The sequence below is a fragment of the Uranotaenia lowii genome, chromosome 1, assembly GCF_029784155.1.
Source record: "Uranotaenia lowii strain MFRU-FL chromosome 1, ASM2978415v1, whole genome shotgun sequence".
Lineage (NCBI taxonomy): Eukaryota > Metazoa > Arthropoda > Insecta > Diptera > Culicidae > Uranotaenia > Uranotaenia lowii.
In genome coordinates, this window is record NC_073691.1 from 12,748,749 (window position 1) to 12,767,444 (window position 18,696).

Genomic DNA, 18,696 nt, shown 5'->3' on the forward strand with positions numbered 1-18,696 from the left:
GAATCTGAATTCTGAATCTGAATTCTGAATCTGAATTCTGAATCTGAATTCTGAATCTGAATTCTGAATCTGAATTCTGAATCTGAATCTGAATTCTGACTCTGAATTCTGAATTCTGAATCTGAATTCTGAATCTGAATTCTGAATCTGATTTTTGAATCTGAATTCTGAATCTGAATTCTGAATCTGAATTCTGAATCTGAATTCTGAATCTGAATTCTGAATCTGAATTCTGAATCTGAATTCTGAATCTGAATTCTGAATCTGAATTCTGAATCTGAATTCTGAATCTGAATTCTGAATCTGAATTCTGAATCTGAATTCTGAATCTGAATTCTGAATCTGAATTCTGACTCTGAATTCTGAATTCTGAATCTGAATTCTGAATCTGAATTCTGAATCTGATTTTTGAATCTGAATTCTGAATCTGAATTCTGAATCTGAATTCTGAATCTGAATTCTGAATCTGAATTCTGAATCTGAATTCTGAATCTGAATTCTGAATCTGAATTCTGAATCTGAATTCTGAATCTGAATTCTGAATCTGAATTCTGAATCTGAATTCTGAATCTGAATTCTGAATCTGAATTCTGAATCTGAATTCTGAATCTGAATTCTGAATCTGAATTCTGAATCTGAATTCTGAATCTGAATTCTGAATCTGAATTCTGAATCTGAATTCTGAATCTGAATTCTGAATCTGAATTCTGAATCTGAATTCTGAATCTGAATTCTGAATCTGAATTCTGAATCTGAATTCTGAATCTGAATTCTGAATCTGAATCCTGAATCTGAATCCTGAATCTGAATTCTTAATTTGAATTCTGAATCTGAATTCTGAATCTGAATTCTGAATCTGAATTCTGAATCTGAATTCTGAATAAGAATTCTGAATCTGAATTCTGAATCTGAATTCGGAATCTGAATTCTGAATCTGAATTCTGAATCTGAATTCTGAATCAGAATTCTGAATCAGAATTCTGAATCTGAATTCGGAATCTGAATTCTGAATCAGAATTCTGAATCAGAATTCTGAATCTGAAATCTGAATCTTTTTTTAAATGAAGAGTTAATCACCGTAAATTTTATTTTGTGAAATTATTTATCGGCTATATCGGTGAAATTTATATTCTTTGAGAAAGAATATTCAAGAATTGAAAGATTATAGACGGATAGAAGATTAGAATAAGATGAAAGATGTTGAAAATTGAGCGGAAGGGTAATTTTAATTTGAAAACTTTTCATCACATTTCATCGATTTGTTCCTCACGGGCCTACTACCTTGCAGTGGTTGAGACAGATAGAATTGTAGCAACCACCACACAATAGTAGGCCTAGCGTGGTTCGTTCCACAAGCGGAAACTTGCACTTTTTGTTCGTTCGTACTGCAAGTTTCCGCTTGTGGAACGAACCACGCTAGGCCTACTATTGTGTGGTGGTTGCTACAATTCTATCTGTCTCAACCACTGCAAGGTAGTAGGCCCGTGAGGAACAAATCGATGAAATGTGATGAAAAGTTTTCAAATTAAAATTACCCTTCCGCTCAATTTTCAACATCTTTCATCTTATTCTAATCTTCTATCCGTCTATAATCTTTCAATTCTTGAATATTCTTTCTCAAAGAATATAAATTTCACCGATATAGCCGATAAATAATTTCACGAAATCTGAATCTGAATTCTGAATTCTGAATCTGAATTCTGAATCTGAATTCTGAATCTGAATTCTGAATCTGAATTCAGAATCTGAATTCTGAATTTGAATTCTGAATCTGAATTCTGAATCTGAATTCTGAATCTGAATTCTGAATCTGAATTCTGAATCTGAATTCTGAATCTGAATTCTGAATCTGAATTCTGAATCTGAATTCTGAATCTGAATTCTGAATCTGAATTCTGAATCTGAATTCTGAATCTGAATCCTGAATCTGAATTCTGAATCTGAATTCTGAATCTGAATTCTGAATCTGAATTCTGAATCTGAATTCTGAATCTGAATTCTGAATTCTGAATCTGAATTCTGAATCTGATTTTTGAATCTGAATTCTGAATCTGAATTCTGAATCTGAATTCTGAATCTGAATTCTGAATCTGAATTCTGAATCTGAATTCTGAATCTGAATTCTGAATCTGAATTCTGAATCTGAATTCTGAATCTGAATTCAGAATCTGAATTCTGAAACTGAATTCTGAATCTGAATTCTGAATCTGAATCCTGAATCTGAATTCTGAATCTGAATTCTGAATCTGAATTCTGAATCTGAATTCTGAATCTGAATCCTGAATCTGAATTCTGAATCTGAATTCTGAATCGGAATTCTGAATCTGAATTCTGAATCTGAATTCTGAATCTGAATTCTGAATCTGAATTCTGAATCTGAATTCTGAATCTGAATTCTGAATCTGAATTCTGAATCTGAATTCTGAATCTGAATTCTGAATCTGAATTCTGAATCTGAATTCTGAATCTGAATCCTGAATCTGAATCCTGAATCTGAATCCTGAATCTGAATTCTTAGTTTGAATTCTGAACCTGAATTCTGAATCTGAATTCTGAATCTGAATTCTGAATCAGAATTCTGAATCTGAATTCTGAATCTGAATTCTGAATCTGAATTCTGAATCTGAATTCTGAATCTGAATTCTGAATCTGAATTCGGAATCTGAATTCTGAATCTGAATTCTGAATCAGAATTCTGAATCTGAATTCTGAATCTGAATTCGGAATCTGAATTCTGAATCAGAATTCTGAATCTGAATTCTGAATCTGAATTCTGAATCTGAATTCTGAATCTGAATTCTGAATCTGAATTCTGAATCTGAATTCTGAATCTGAATTCTGAATCTGAATTCTGAATCTGAATTCTGAATCTGAATTCTGAATCTGAATTCTGAATCTGAATTTTGAATCTGAATTCTGAATCTGAATTCTGAATCTGAATTCTGAATCTGAATTCTGAATCTGAATTCTGAATCTGAATTCTGAATCTGAATTCTGAATCTGAATTCTGAATCTGAATTCTGAATTGTGAATCTGAATTCTGAATCTGAATTCTGAATCTGAATTCTGAATCTGAATTCTGAATCTGAATTCTGAATCTGAATTCTGAATCTGAATTCTGAATCTGAATTCTGAATCTGAATTCTGAATCTGAATTCTGAATCTGAATTCTGAATCTGAATTCTGAATCTGAATTCTGAATCTGAATTCTGAATCTGAATTCTGAATCTGAATTCTGAATCTGAATTCTGAATCTGAATTCTGAATCTGAATTCTGAATCTGAATTCTGAATTCTGAATCTGAGCTCAAAATCTGAACTCTGAATCTTAACTCCGAATCTTAATTCTGAGTCTGAATTCTAGTTCGAAATACAAATTCTGAATCGGAATTCAGATATTTGAATCTAATATCCGAATCTTATATCTGAATCTGATTTCTGATTAAACTTGCTTTGAATGTATTCAACTTGTATACAAGAACTTAAACAGACATGCAAGGTTTGTTACTTTTATGCAAGCTTGGTTAGTTAATACTTGTAGCATTTCTCTTACTTAAAAAAAAGAACGTCGACGAATTATTATTTTACTATATATTGTTATTGTTTTCAAAATGTCCAACAGAAAAAATATGTAGCCTGAAGTATAACAAAGAAAGATTGATAATCGAACAAAAGATGGTAACTTGTAGGATCGGATAAAGATGGATTGTTGTTATACTTATTTACCAAATTTTACTATTTACCATTCTTACAACCGAATGCCAAAAAAGTTTATTATATCATTATATATGAGCCTAGCCAAGGTGCTAAAGCTCGAATCCAGATGAGTAGTGAAAAAAAAAATTAAAACCAACCGATAAACAAAACACAGAACAATAGTTAAAATTCCCACATTTAAATTAAAAAAATCCTCATTCCCTTGTGTTGTGATTTCCAGGTGGAATAAAATGTCATTTGATAATTTAAAAAAAATCTAGAATCACAATACTTTAACCCATTATAATTGATAGAAAAATAACGCAATGAAAACTTTACTTCATGGTGATATCCTAAAGAGAGCAAAAGAGAGATATGTAGTAACAAAAAAAAAACTACTCGAAATCCAACCACAAAGAGAACTGAATTTTTGAAACGCAAATTATTGTAGGTATTTCAAAGTCTAATTTTTTTAAAATTATTTAAACATCCATTTAGATTTGAAATAACATTGAAGTGAAAATAAACCGATGACAGCCACCTGACAGAAAAAAGGCGCGCTGTCTGAGTCTGAGTTAAAAAAAAAACAGCCAAAGGTAGAAAGAGAGAAAGGAAAAAACATCAGACTCGTTTAACACAATAAACGTAGTTCACAGAGTTTAAACAAAGGAAAAATCCAAACAAAATACTTCGACGTTTTACGCTTATTACACATAAACAGTAAGAAAACCCCGAGCAAACACAACAAATCACTTAACAAAAGAGAAAAAAAAACAGTAAATACAAACTTCAGTTAAAAAAAAGGAATCCACGAATCGGTCGGAAAAAGCAGAAGCAAATCAGCAGAAAACGAAAAGCAAAACAAACAAGCAAGCACTGTATAGCTTAATGAAAAAAAAATCAATTCAAAAAAGAAGAAGCAGAGTGTTGAATCAAATCGTGGGGATTAAAAAATTGAAAAAACCAAAACAACAACAACAGCAACAAAAGAAAATCCAATAATGCATTGTAATTAAAACTTAATAAAAACAAATGGAATCTAATCGAAAACATAAACAAACTCATAGACACACTAAAACATGTTCACACACACAGAAAAAAACACAAAAAGTACTAAGCAAAACATAAACTGAGTGGTTTTTAATAAGAAATAAAAGTGGAAATAAACAGTTAACTTTATAGAAAACGTATGATTAATGAACACTAACAGCAAAAAATGAGAGAAAAAAATCGCTGAGCAAAAAAACAAGAAAAAAAAAACTAATCTGGATTGCGTTCAAGCATTTTGAAGATTTCAATAAACGTACAGGTTATGTTTAAAGTAATAGAAAAACTGGAGAGAGAAAATCGCAAAAAAAAACAAACAAACAAGTGGAAATCATTAACTCTAAAGAGAAAGAAAGAAAGAGAGATAGCGAAACGAAGTGAGAGAGCGAAAGAAATAAAAGAGAGTTAAATGGAGCGTGAGAAAAAAAAAACCAAAAAAAAAAAAACTAAGTGCAAGTGAGGTGAAATTAATTACTGCAAAAAGGCCTAATAATAATTACAGTGAACAGAAGATATAAGCCAAAGAACATTTTTTTAACTAATGCAAAACACTACGAAAACGAAACGAAATAAACAAGTGAAGACAACGGAAAACTGACACAAACTTAACAAAAATAAACGACGCGACTCCTAGGAAATGTGTATAAAAACGTGACTTACGAAGAACAAAACAAATAAAACAAAATTAAGGTAGTAAACCGGTGAACTAAACACAAAAACAAACAAACGGTGCAACTGAAATCAAAAGAAAAACAAATGATGAACAACTATAGCGAAAAGTGAAAGTAAACAACAGGAACAATCGAACAATTCTATGGGAGGAGGTATACCTATCGAAATTCTACCACCTTGGTTTGTTTGTCAATCGCCTAGTGACATTTTAGCAGTGATAAGTGTTTTTTTTTTTATTAAAGTTGACAGTTTCCGTGCACGGTGAAAATTGTATACCCAAGAGGCTTGTTTCTAACCCACATCAGTTAGCAAAAAAAAATCATCGCCTAAAACCTTTCGTTCGAATTGATGTGTCATCGTTATTTTTTTTAGACGGCTGTCAGCGTGAGCGTAATGTTTGTGCGTATGCGAAGTCATTGTTGTTTGTTTTGTTACTTGAAAGAAAGTTGATCGAGTGATTGGAATGGCAAAAATCAGTAAAACTCCTAGAGAACGAGAAGATTGATATGGTTAACAGCAAAGAAGTTACTATTGGATTATTGAAGAAAAAAAATCAAATCAAACCGAACCTCGATTCAAATTATTAAGCGTAGACGTAAAGTTCCAGATAGGGGTAAAGAAGGGAAAGATGGTTACACACACTGAAGACGGAAAACTTTAAAGAAGGGTGAAGAAACGAAAGCTTCGGTTTCATTTCGTGTTCATCGTGTGCAGGCAGAGAGAATGTTATCGCTGTTTTGAGTAAACAAAAATTGTTAAAGCATAAAAATCCTATTCAAGGTGCTTATACCCCGTTTTTGTAAAAAGATAGATTAAAACGTATAAGTTTTTTGTGTTTCTTAAACTAAGCGTGTTTCTCAGAGCGTGAGTTACTTAAATTGAGCGTGTTTCTTTACTGTTAAATTTGATTTCTGGAGTTTAATTCTTAATCCTATCGGATTTCTTAAGTAATATTTAGAATTTTTTTTATAATCAATCTTAAATTTTCCTGTTTTAATGCGTATCTTTTTAAAAATTCGAAAACGGCATAGCACGAAGAAAAAAACGCGTCTAATATTATCAGTAGGTCAAAATTTAAAAATAATCTCAAAATGACTGTTTCGAGAACAAGACATAAAAAGGAAACCCATTTGCTCATTAGTAGGACAACAACACAATGCGTGCGAGACGTGAGAAAAAAAATAACAAATAAAAAGTATGGATTATATTTCGATTTAATTAACACAACAACAACAAAAAAAAACCATACAAATCGATTAGCAAAAATTATATACATTTAGGACGAAGGTAACGTGTGATTATTAGTAGCGAAAAAACAAAACTCAAACAAACCAAAAGAAGGAAGGTAACCAAAAAAAAAAAAAAAAGGAAACGGGAAAATGAATTGGCTCAGCCACACATTTATACACCTAGATTTTGCGAAAATAATTTCCCTGAGTGCACGCGCCTTTTTTAAGCCCCCAAACAAAAACACATACCCAAAACCCAAACACACACACCAACACATGAGGGATGATGATTCCAAAAAGTAGCAACAAACAAAAATCGCTATATAAAATATATATGATTGGTAATGTTGACAAATAATTTTTAGCGTAGGGATTTGTTAATTTTAAGGAAGTCGACTTAAATGAAAAAAAAAAACTATAAAACAGTGAGAAAGAAAGCAACTGGAGAGAGAAAGATGCGGTTGATTGATGAAAGAAAACAAATAGGAGAAAAAAAAACGATATTTTAAATTTCACGAAAACAAACTGAGAACAGAAAAAAATGCGGGAAAGCAAGAACTAAAATAATGCAAAGCGTAACGATATCCTAAAACGATTTGATTTTCGGGATAAATTAAAGTAAAAGAAACTGAGTAGAAGAAATAAATAAGGTTTTCAACAATTTTGTGAAAGACAGACTACAAGTTGCACGACAGGAGGTTTGAGAGATAACAAAAAAAAAATACATGGAGTGTCCGTGAAATTTCGAGAAACATTTCGAACCGATGAAGAAGAAAAAATCATCCCTAGTTTTGCGAGAATCTACTTCGAAGAACTGTTTAATTTTCTAATAATAATAATAGATGAATAACAATTCAATGTTTTGAAAATTTGGTTTCATCAGGTATGTTTTTTAGAAATTTACTTCTGATGTCAGGATTTCACAATTTCTAGAAGTTGTCATTAACCATCTTAAATAGTTACATAATTCAGAAAAAAAGTTCTTTTTATGTTTTTTTTCCTATTTTAATATTTAAAAATAAAAACAATGTATGACTCCAAACCTGTAAAATATATATCAGCGATTTCTTTTTGTTAAGATACTAGAACTTCATTTTTCTGACGTAAGGCAAAATAAGGAAAAATCTTCTACTACAAGGTTTCTACACAAAACAGCCAGGAAAAATCCGTGAAAATTTGAAAATTAGCAACAGAATCAGAATAATAGTAGACTTCTCAAATTATTCTACGAAACTCTTTCCTGTTGCACGATCTTTTGAATAACATTTGAATTTAAATTTAAATTTTCGAGCTCAAGAAAATATCAGAAATTTGGAACTTTACTAAACATTTATAACAGAAATTCAGTCAAGGAAGATCAAGAATCAAAATTTCAATTTGAAATTCACAGCTCGAATTGAAAAAATTATTCAGGATCAAAACAAAAACTCGAGGATATCAATTTGATTTTAGTACAACTTACTCAAGGAAGAACACAATGTTTTTTTTCTGTTCAAAACTTCAAATAAGCGAGCAGAGAATCCGATAGTAAAAAGTTGTAACCGAGGACTCTAAATAAAAAAAACTATGATTTCAATCAAACAATTTTAAATTTTTATTTAGATATGTGTATATTTGGTTTCCATAAAAGGTAATCAAATAGAAAAACCTAATAATTTTTAATTCAGAATGAAGAACAGAAAACAAAATAATCATCAATCATTTTAGTGCCGAGAGCCAAGGTTGCCGAAAAAAAATTCTGTGTTTTGACGAAAAACAATTCTGACTTTCTGTGATTTTTCCCAAAAATTCTGTGACGATTTTCTGTGATGCTTTTTCCATTAATTTCATTCAAAAGTCATGTCAAATTGCGTCTTTTCTACATTTTACTTAAGAAAAATCAATTAACAAAATCAATTTTATCATATTTCTCCAATTCAAAGATAATTATCCAAAATTTGAATTGACATAAAAAAAATAATTTCGAAAAAACGTTCAAAATTTTAAAATTCTGTGAAATCTGTGAATATTCCAAAAATTCTGTGTTCGGTGACACAGATTCTGTGATGAAATTTGGCTCAAAATTCTGTAAAATTATAGATTTTTCTGTGATCTTGGCAACCTTGCCGAGACCATGATGAGTTAAGTATGGAGGTCTCATATGCCAAATCACACTTTCAATTTGAAAAAAAAGTCTGTGCAAAAGCGAAGACCACAAATTTGATATCAAAAGAAGGTTTAGCGCTAAGTGTGAGCGATGGGGGGATGCATTTTGTTGTTTTCGAGGTTAGAAATATAAACCCCTAAACACAACAACAAAACAAAATAAAGTACGCACTTGCTATCAAAATTTTTCAAATCATTGTATCTTTTGTCACATTAAGAATATCAATTAGAAATACTGTGATGAATTGTAGTATTTTTGATACACTATCGAATGGTGGAAAAATTTTGTCAAAAAATTGCATATGTTCTTCTTAAGCATAGTGAACAAAATAAAGTATGCGCTCTTAATAACCTTAAAAGATCGCTATTTCTCTGCTTAGAAAATTGTTACGGCTTCGTATAAGCGATAAAGAATTCAAATCCTTGCCAAACCCAACAAAACAAAGGGTTTTTTAGTTTCTGTTTATGGTTCTGTTCACCTTTTTAGGGTGCGATTGAATCCGATAAGATGGTGAAAAAAACCATATTCGTAAACCTCAAGCTAAAAACCGTCAGGAAGAGTCGTTTGAAGGCAAAATTACCTGAAATAAGTTTCAAATGAATCAGGAGCACGAATTAGAAGCAAAAGGCTAAAAAATTTAGCGGTTCAGCAAGGAGGAGGAAGCAAGCAGAAGTCAACAATCAGAAATAACCTTTGAAATTCTCAAGAAGTGGCTAAAAATGCTTCAGCTTCTTCAAGTGTTCACCCTATTTTACAAAAAAAACATTATCGGTGAAACAAATATCAATGCATACAGGCAAAATCTAGATCTGAGCAATATCTTGACGATGTGCAAGATATTGCTAACATCCCAGCCAGCCAGCTGTCAAAATTTCGGATGCGCTCCCTCCACCACATCCACACCCTGAAAATCTGAGACCACCATACTTAACTCGCCATGACCGAGACCACGAATAATTATTATTAAAAATTTAAAAGTTTAGCACAGTGGTTTTTAAACTTTTTTTCCCTCACCGCCCTCTTTTCCTAAATTTTTGAACTCAACGTCCCCCTAAGTAAATTCAGGAGAAAATTTCAGATAAAATGCCAATTGTGATCGTTGCAAAACCCTTAGCTTTTGACATTTTATTGTAGCATATTTTGAAACGTTCAATGAAGCACATATAAAACGAGTTACATTAACATGAGAAGACCAAAAAGCCAACACGTAACCTATCAATAGAAACAAGACAAAACTCAAAATTCGATCTAATAACAAAATGCCTATCTTAATTTTGGTAAACAATTTTTTTACCGCAAAACTCTTGCATTATAGTTCACAAAATTAACAGGTTCTTATTTAAGTTTATGGCATATCGGCAAATTATAATTCTTATTAAAGAGTAATTAAGACAGAAATCTAGAGTTTGTTTTGATTAAGTCGTATGAACCACCTGGCATGTTTTGAGAAAATCGATGTTAAAGTTCCGAAACACCTTTTAAAATCTTACTTTGTTATTGCTGGTCAAATTCGTCTGCAAATTCGAAATTTAATGTAAAACTGAACGCAAAACATGATGATGTTTTTGAACTTGCATCAATTCAGTTCTTTTCAATGAAGTTGTACTTACGACATATTGCATTTCTCTTCTGGCGCAAACGTCCTTTTGATCAACTGATAATTCTAGTTTCAGAAACTGATTTGATTTGCCCAAATCCTCAGTTATTCATTCAGAGTTGTTTGATGAAAGGTTTTAAATTAGTACGCAGATATCATTGAGCGATGGCATCTGTAATTATTGCGTTGTGAGACTTGCCGTTGGGAGTCCACCCGGACATTTCCGACCATTGCACAGTGGTGCAGAACATCAATCTAGCTGTACGAAATTAATAGCGCTCTGGGATGAAGAGGTAGACATTTGATGTCTTCAGCAACATTGTTCAGTTTTACATGGTGCCTATTCTAGTATGAAAATTTTTGCCGAGGGGTCCACCGATAGCGAGATAAAAATGCTAACTTTTTTGTTTTTCAAATTAGGGCTTTGATATCTTGGACAAAGTTGTTCATCTGATCAAAATACATAAGTTTGTTGAATACGTCAAAGTCCTATCACATTACCCTCAGAAGTTACAGTCAATGTAAAAAAAATCTCTTGAAAAAACAGTTTTTGGAACCTGACACGTTGTAGATTGGATAAAATGGTTCGTTGTCTTTGAAACAAAGTTGTAACAAGCCACGATCTACAATTGTCTCATACATTTAGTTTGTTTTATTGGCAATTTTGGAAGGCTCGTCCATCGAAAAGTGCACATGCTCGCAACACCCCCTTTTTTGTGATTATTTTTGATGATAAGCGGAAACATTTCCATTTGAAATAAGCGGGGAAATCGGTGGAACCAGGGTGGCCAGCAAGTTTCCATTTTCAAATTCCCGGTTTTTTCCCGGTTTTTCGATCGAGATTTTATGATATTCCCAGTTTTGAAATACATGAATGTGATAAGTAGGGATTTTTTTTTAAACCAAAATAAGCCCTTTTTTCATATCAAACGTAAGAATATCCTGTTAACGAAGATGTTTGTTGGGATTTCTACAGAAAATTGTTTAAACAAAGGATGGAAAAAGTAATTGAGGCCCTTAGAATCAGAGGGTGAGGTGCCAAAATCACAAACTTTGAGTTAAGTACATATACCAATAAATTCTTCATATCTCAATCTTCAGGGTGACAAAAAAGTCCGGTCAAACAGGAAAACCTCAATATCTCAAAGAATAAGAAGAAAATCTTAATCTGGCTTTCATAGCTTTATTCAGTAACTCATAAAGATACTTCACAGATGATATTTCGGAATTACACCACCTTTTTCTGATCGAACCAGCTTCAGACGTCTCGGAAAGTCGTCGCAAGCGGCGCGCACCTGCTCCATCGGCATCTCGTCCCAGATTTTCGTGATAACTCGCTTGAATTGCTCCAAATTTGCTATTTTATAGTCGTTCAGCTTAGACATCATGTATCCCCACACAAAATAATCCATTGGATTCAGATCCGGAGACGACGGAGGCCATTCATTCTTCGAAATGAAATCGGTTAAGTTTTCCTCACACCACGCCTGAACAAACTTTGCGGTGTGGGATGCTGCGCCATCTGTCAGGAAGCAAGACTGACGTCTTATTTTGGAACCGGGAAACGTTCAGCTTGTCCGCAGGAGCTTGCTAGAGGCTCACACTCCAAACTCGATCATTTTGGCGATTGACTGTTTGCTCCAAAACGAACAGCTTCTCGCCCGAAAAAATAAGCTCGTCATTTGCGCGCCAAACCGAGCAGCGATAACAGCTGCCCTTAACTCTGCCATGGCTCACAACTCAATGTAAACAAACTGCACAGGAACGAAACTCTGCCACTTTGGGCAGCAGAGTTTCCCCTTTCATTTGACATATAGAAGGCACCAGAGAGATGCAACGTGTAGGCTACAGACAACCCCAAAAAAGTGTGACCGGACTTTTTTGTCACCCTGTACATCTGCTGCAAAACTCTGATTTTTTGGTAATTTTGTCAACACTTTTTCGATCCAATTAAAACCATGATTTTCCAATTTGAATAAACTTTATCGCACACAGAATTTGGAATTGAGCTCTGATTTCTGAATTATGAAATTTGAAATATAATCATCGACAATGAATTTCGGGTGAATTACGAATCTATAAGTCAAACCTGAGCCGAGCCTGAGCCTGAGTTTTAAGAGCTTGACTTTGAACTTGGCATGTTAATCTAAACTCTGAGTCTGAATTTGCAATCCAACCAGAAAATTTGAATATCGTTATTCAAATTTTAAATTTGAAGTTCTAACACAAATTTAAAAAAATATTCTAAGGCTTGAATTTGCTTTCAAATCAGCCTTTTTAATATGATAATATCTTAATGTGATTCTTATTTTTAAACAATCTGTATGTTTCAAATTTTTAATCAATAAAGAATGCGATTACCAGTAAAAGCGCAAAATGTTAGATAGAATCACGCAAGCATCTCCTTCTACCTTTTGGGCATTTTATGAATGAACCATGTAACATGGTGGCAACTTATTTTGAATTTTTCTGTTTTTTTCGCATTTTTCCCCGCAGAATTTATTGAATTCCCGGCTCTAAAAGGTTAACAATGGAATTTATTTGTGAAAAACAATTTTTTTGAACATATGAAAGATAAGTTCTTCGCGCTTTTAATGCTTATAAAAAATTTGTAAAATTGTAAATGTCAAAAATTAGTAAATTAACCAAAGAAAATCTCAATATATTTTGGAACTCGACCACTTCAGAGCACTAAAAGGTATGTGCTCAGCTAAAAAATCTCGATTTTTCAAGAAGTTATCGACTTTTGTCCACATTATTCCCATGGAATTTAGATCCCAATTTTATTTCGCTTTTGAAAAAAAAAATGAATTAATTTTAGAATTCAATTGGTTATATAGGGGAAAAATGATCCATAAAGAATTTTCCCGGTTTAGATTTGAAATTCCCGGTTTTTTCCCGGATTTCCCGGTCCCATTTTCAATTCCCGGTTTTTTCCCGGTTTTCCCGGTTCGCTGGCTACCCTGTAGGAACTAGTAGAGATTTGAATGATTGAAAATACACTTTTGTATGTATGTATGTTGGTAATCCACCATGGGTGCACGGATTCACCGCAGTTTCTGCCAAAGTATGGGTTCATATACATTCCTTAGATTATTAGGTTCGACAAATCTCCAATGCAGCGCGCCACCATTCCCGGACCCCATGGCTTCGTATGAACTGTTATGTGGTGAATGTATTGCGTGTGTTGATGTAGGTATATTTTGGAAGAACGAATCAATCAGGTGGGCTAGTTTACTTACAGGTATTCCGGCATCCGTGTATATACCTGGCCAGCTGGCAACTGATTGAACATTCCAATTATATAGTCAGTTATATAATGAAACACATCTTACCTGGGATTCGAACCCAAAAGTTTTTCTTGCCGATACCGGGAATCGAACCCAGTACGCCTGGCGTACCAATACCAGACTCGCGTCAGCCTATCCACTAGACCACATCGGCGCTATGAATGATTGAAAATACACTTTTTATATAAAAATTACCTATTTTACTTATAGAAAAAAACATTGAAAACATTTCATTTATTAATAAATTGTTGCAGTTTTCTTTTATATATTTTGAGGCACTGTTTGTTGGAAAATTAACTAGTTCTTCGAAGAAAAATGTTGTCCAATGTTTTTTAACAGTGTTTAGCTTTTCCAAATCAGCTCAATTTTTGGCGAACGTTTTTGCTTATAAGTGTGCTCACACAAATTAGTTTACAAACCAGGTAAAAAGTCATTAGCCGATCGGTTCCAACAATAGCTAAACCAATTTTGAAAATTATATAAAGGAAAAAAACGGAAAGAGTACCGGTATTTATCAGTAGAGCGCGTGCCGAAAATTCAAAGAAAACAAAAAAAATAAAATTAAAGGAGGCATCAGACGAAAAAAAATTGCCAAAACATAAAGAGGAACTCCTTAAGTGTTGTTATTAGATTTGTACGTCCCAGATATCATTGAATTGCTCATAATCCCGAAAAAGTGCTTCGGGTCATCGCGATTTTTGTATTCTGTTAAGTTTTTAAGACGAGGAAGCAAACTCCCATAAGAATCGAGTGACAGCGGAAGGAAGCCGGTTGAAGAAGAAAAAACGGAGAAGAAACCGAAAGAAAAACAAGACAACAAGTAATAACAAAACAAGAATTGTATAGAACAAATCTGCACTTGGAACCTTATAATAAATGTTAACATTATTAGAGTAAAGTAATATAATTATTAAAAATTGAATTAAAGAAGCATATATTGAACTTAGGATAATTTAAATAATTAATTTAAAAAAAAAACAAAAGGAAATAAAAGAGAGAAAACACGGTGGAAAGGAGAAGAAAGTTGACAATGGAAACAAAAGATGGCCAACTAACCAAAACAAAAAAAAAACACACACACAAACACACGAACGAACGAGGGTGTAGGTGTAACTAGTTTGATAGATTGTATTTAAACCAGTGAACGAAAACGTCGTCAAATAATTAAAAAAAAAACATTGAAACAAATACTAAACTCTAAACCTAAACCAGCAAAACGCGCGTCCGGATCGGGTCCCTCGAAGATCTGATCCGGAACGTGTTGGACCTGGATACGAATAATAACCGAAAGGAAGCTAAAATTATACTATGTTTGTGTATTTAATTAAAAAGAAGAGGAAATGAACAAGCCCAAATCTCAAACATAATAAACAAAAAAAAAAACGAAACGAGACGAACACACACAAGAACAAGAAATCGAAGAAATGGTGCGCACGAACACACATACACACACAAGTGTACACAAAAAAAACCGAATCCGGTTGACGGAAAAGGACAGGTTCATCCCGTTAAAAACCAAAATACAACAACCGATCAAAGTGTATTTATCTAAAACTAACCCTAAACGAAACGTAAACAAAAGAAGGAAAAAAAAACATGTATAACTTGAGGACGTGATCGATTTGCTGGAATACATAAATACATAAACAAAAAAACTACAATCGAGAACTAAACGAACACACATACAAACAAGAAAGGAAAAAAAAGTGAAACAATGCAACTTTCAAGATCTCGTTGCAATGATTTCGACTGTTCGAAGATAAAAAAAAAACAATCATAGCAACCGCCAGAAATGATTTCATGAATGTAAGGCAATAGACAGAAGAAAAAGAAGTGTAAGCACCCACACAAATCCCGACATCTTCTTATACGTACGTTTATTCAGGCGGAAAAAAGGACAGAAATGAGAAGAACAAAAAAAAACACGAAACAACCGGAAAATCGGAAGACGCCCAAAAACCAAAAAACAAGAACAAAGAATACATTTGAGATGAAATGAATAAAAAATAACATATATATGTTAAAAATTTACAATGGTGGGGTTTTTGTTTGTTTGTTTTTTTTTTTTTTTTTTTTGAGTGAAAGAAATTCCTTGTGGTCGCTTTGGGGGGATTGATCGTTCCTGGATAGCGGATGAGAGCATTCATTACTAGAGTTATGATCATGTTCCGAAGCCGAGTCTATGTAAATCCGTGGTGAAGCTCGTTTGAAATTGACTACCGCAGTAGCTAAAAAAGTTGCATAGAATGCATCCGTTCAACAATGGCCATCACGTGGCACTACATTATAGGAAAAAATGTATAAAATCGAAATAGCGAAACTACTTTTTTGCAACTCCGCACTAAAATGTTTGTTTTTCGATACCAAATTTGGTTTTGAAAGGCCGAAAAAAAAAGTCGAAAAGTAGTACTTTTCGACACTGTTTTAAATTGAGGCCCTCATGATCAGAGAGGTGCAAGTCAAAAAATCATCAATTTTGAGTTAAGCATACCTAATGATTCTTCATGTTTCAATGTACATCTGGTGCGAAACTCGGATTTTTTAAATAATTTTTTGAACTACTATAATACGACTATAATCGAAACAAAAAAAAAATTACAGAAAAAAATCGGATAACTTTGAATGAGTCATATCATGAGTTATTTCTGAAAACTGTAATGCCTCTTTATTTGTGTAAATTTTCGTTCATGTTATGAAAAATCATTTTTGCATTATCTCTAAAGATCTTTAAAGCACAGTCCATGATTATCGCTAGCGATAGCTAATTTAGATAAGCTAACGATTCAATTAGCGGCGCTGTTTTATCTAAAGTCCCAACCAACTTACGTCGCGGTAGCGCCATGGAATAAAATTAACTCAAATCCATCGAATCAACAATGGATCCGATGGAGCTTAGTCGACCTAATACTGTTCAACGCCTGAGAATAGTAACAAACGAAAACAACAGCTCCATTCATCACAATCGTCGCATCAACCGCGCACTTCACGACGCCTAGCTAGTAGTAACTCAAAACGATCGTCGTCAATCACGAAGAAGAGACGTCGCCGTCGTCCATGAGCGAAACCGAAATAACCTCATCGGAATTTCGCACCCAACACGACACGAACGGCTCTATTAGCTAACCTGCCTTGCCTTATTATAGGCGCAGATCTTCAACCCCACCCTCCCCCACAATATTTGTGTTTGTGCCATGCCGAGGCAGGTTACCATTTGGAGAGCTTCTTTGGAGGAATTCCATTCAAGTAGTATTACTAACTGAAGGTTGCTGGCTACTAAAACACTCGGCAGGGTGCTTAAGCCCCCTTACACCGGTATGTGAGGGTAACGAACGATCTTCGCGTAACAGCTTGATCCGACCTATACCTGGTTATGGGGGAGGGTGGTTTGAATTGGAAGACAAAGCTAGAGAGAGAAAAAGAGTGTTCAAACTTGGACCCCCTCGTAGGTAAGCTCTCACTTTTTGGCCAGTCAACTGAAAACTGGTCTCCATTCAGTTACTACTACTACACGATCGACTAAGCGCTGGACTTGCTGCTGATGATGATTATTACAGTAAAGACGATGATGTAGTAAGCACATCGATTGGTGATCACAGTTCCAGCTGCGTGAGCTTTGTGTAGTGCAACTTCCAACTTTTAAGAGTACGACTATCAGTTATCTATCAATTATCATGTTATCAGGAAGGAATGTTTGCATGGGACTCCTGGGGCTGGCCACGTTGCTGCTGGCGGTTCAAGCTCATCCAATGTTCTACAAGAAGGTCGACGGCGGTCAGAAATACGAACCAGGTGAGATGATTGAAAAAAGTAACTTATATGACGAATCAATCGATCGTCATTTAATATTCCTGAGTGGAAATCTGTGATCTCATCCAACCACACTTGTTCGCTCCAGATTGGGTTCCAGTTTCGTCAACTGTCATCCCTTTGGCTGAGTATCAGCTGAGCGTGGGTGGTGGTTCGAAATCAGCTGCGTCATCGTCCGGCGGACAAACAGCAGCATCGATCGCAACGGTGGCCTCATTTTCCGAGGAGTACAAACGGGCCTATCTGAGGCATAAGAAGCTTCACGCCGCGGCCATTGCCAGCGAAAAGGCTAAGGCATCGGTGACGGAGAAGGGAGCCGGATCTCCGGAGACGGCGGCCGCTCGTGTTCAGGAGGATCCTGATACGTTGATCACCGGTGAGTATCCTCCCTCAGCTTGAATGATCAAAACGTATGAGTGATTGTGATTTTCTTTCCCTTGCAGCCAAAAAGTTGTACGCGAAGAAGGTCTGACAAAGAAACGTTGGATTAATTTGTTTGAAGCTAATTTATGTTCAGAGAAACGTTTAACGAAGTTAATGTGTACTGTCGTGTTTAGAACTAACGGGGTTCGAAAGCTTAACCAGGTGAAAGATTGAAAAAAAACACACTAACTTTCTGATTTGTTGAAAAATTAAAAAGTGCTTATTAAAACTCGGAAACGACAATATTTTTTTCTTCTTGTGCCATCGTTGAACGGTTTTCTGCTCCAGTTTCGAAAATTCAAAATCAAGTGATAGAAAAATCGTTGATTATTCGATAATCCCCATCTTGAATGTGAACTGAGCTTTGAATAGTGGAACTTTTTTCCGGGATTTTCATCCGCAAGGATTATTCATCCCTTTTTACGAATAGTGAAATTTATCTGAGGTTGCATACCTTTCGGGGTTTAATTTTGTCTCGTTTAAGTAAAGTAGATCGTTGAACAGTGAATAATAGTTATAGAAATTTGGAATTTCGTGGAAATATTCACTAAGGAGAATGAAAATAACCGAGGAAATATTTCGCTATTTTTTTCCTAATCCTAATTTAAGATAAAATTGAACTTGGATGTAAAAATTCATAATGCCTCCTCGTAATCCAAAGAAAAAAGGAAAAAATATAGAATGTAAAATAATAACATTATCAATTTCACTACGGAAAAAGAATTTGGATTAATAATTCTAAAATCAAATGACAACTTTCGTCTAAAATTGAAAAATAGGAATCAAAGTC

General features: G+C 34.0%; 1 protein-coding gene across 1 annotated transcript; it reads left to right on the forward strand.

The window, feature by feature from the left end:
• Positions 1 to 17,162: 17,162 nt before the first annotated feature.
• Positions 17,163 to 18,143, forward strand: LOC129739457 (uncharacterized). Its single transcript, XM_055730913.1, has 3 exons — positions 17,163 to 17,465; positions 17,572 to 17,859; positions 17,927 to 18,143. Exons 1-3 carry the CDS (start codon positions 17,348 to 17,350, stop codon positions 17,953 to 17,955), a joined length of 435 nt encoding a protein of 144 aa, XP_055586888.1. The 5' UTR covers positions 17,163 to 17,347; the 3' UTR covers positions 17,956 to 18,143.
• The last annotated feature ends 553 nt before the right edge of the window (positions 18,144 to 18,696 follow it).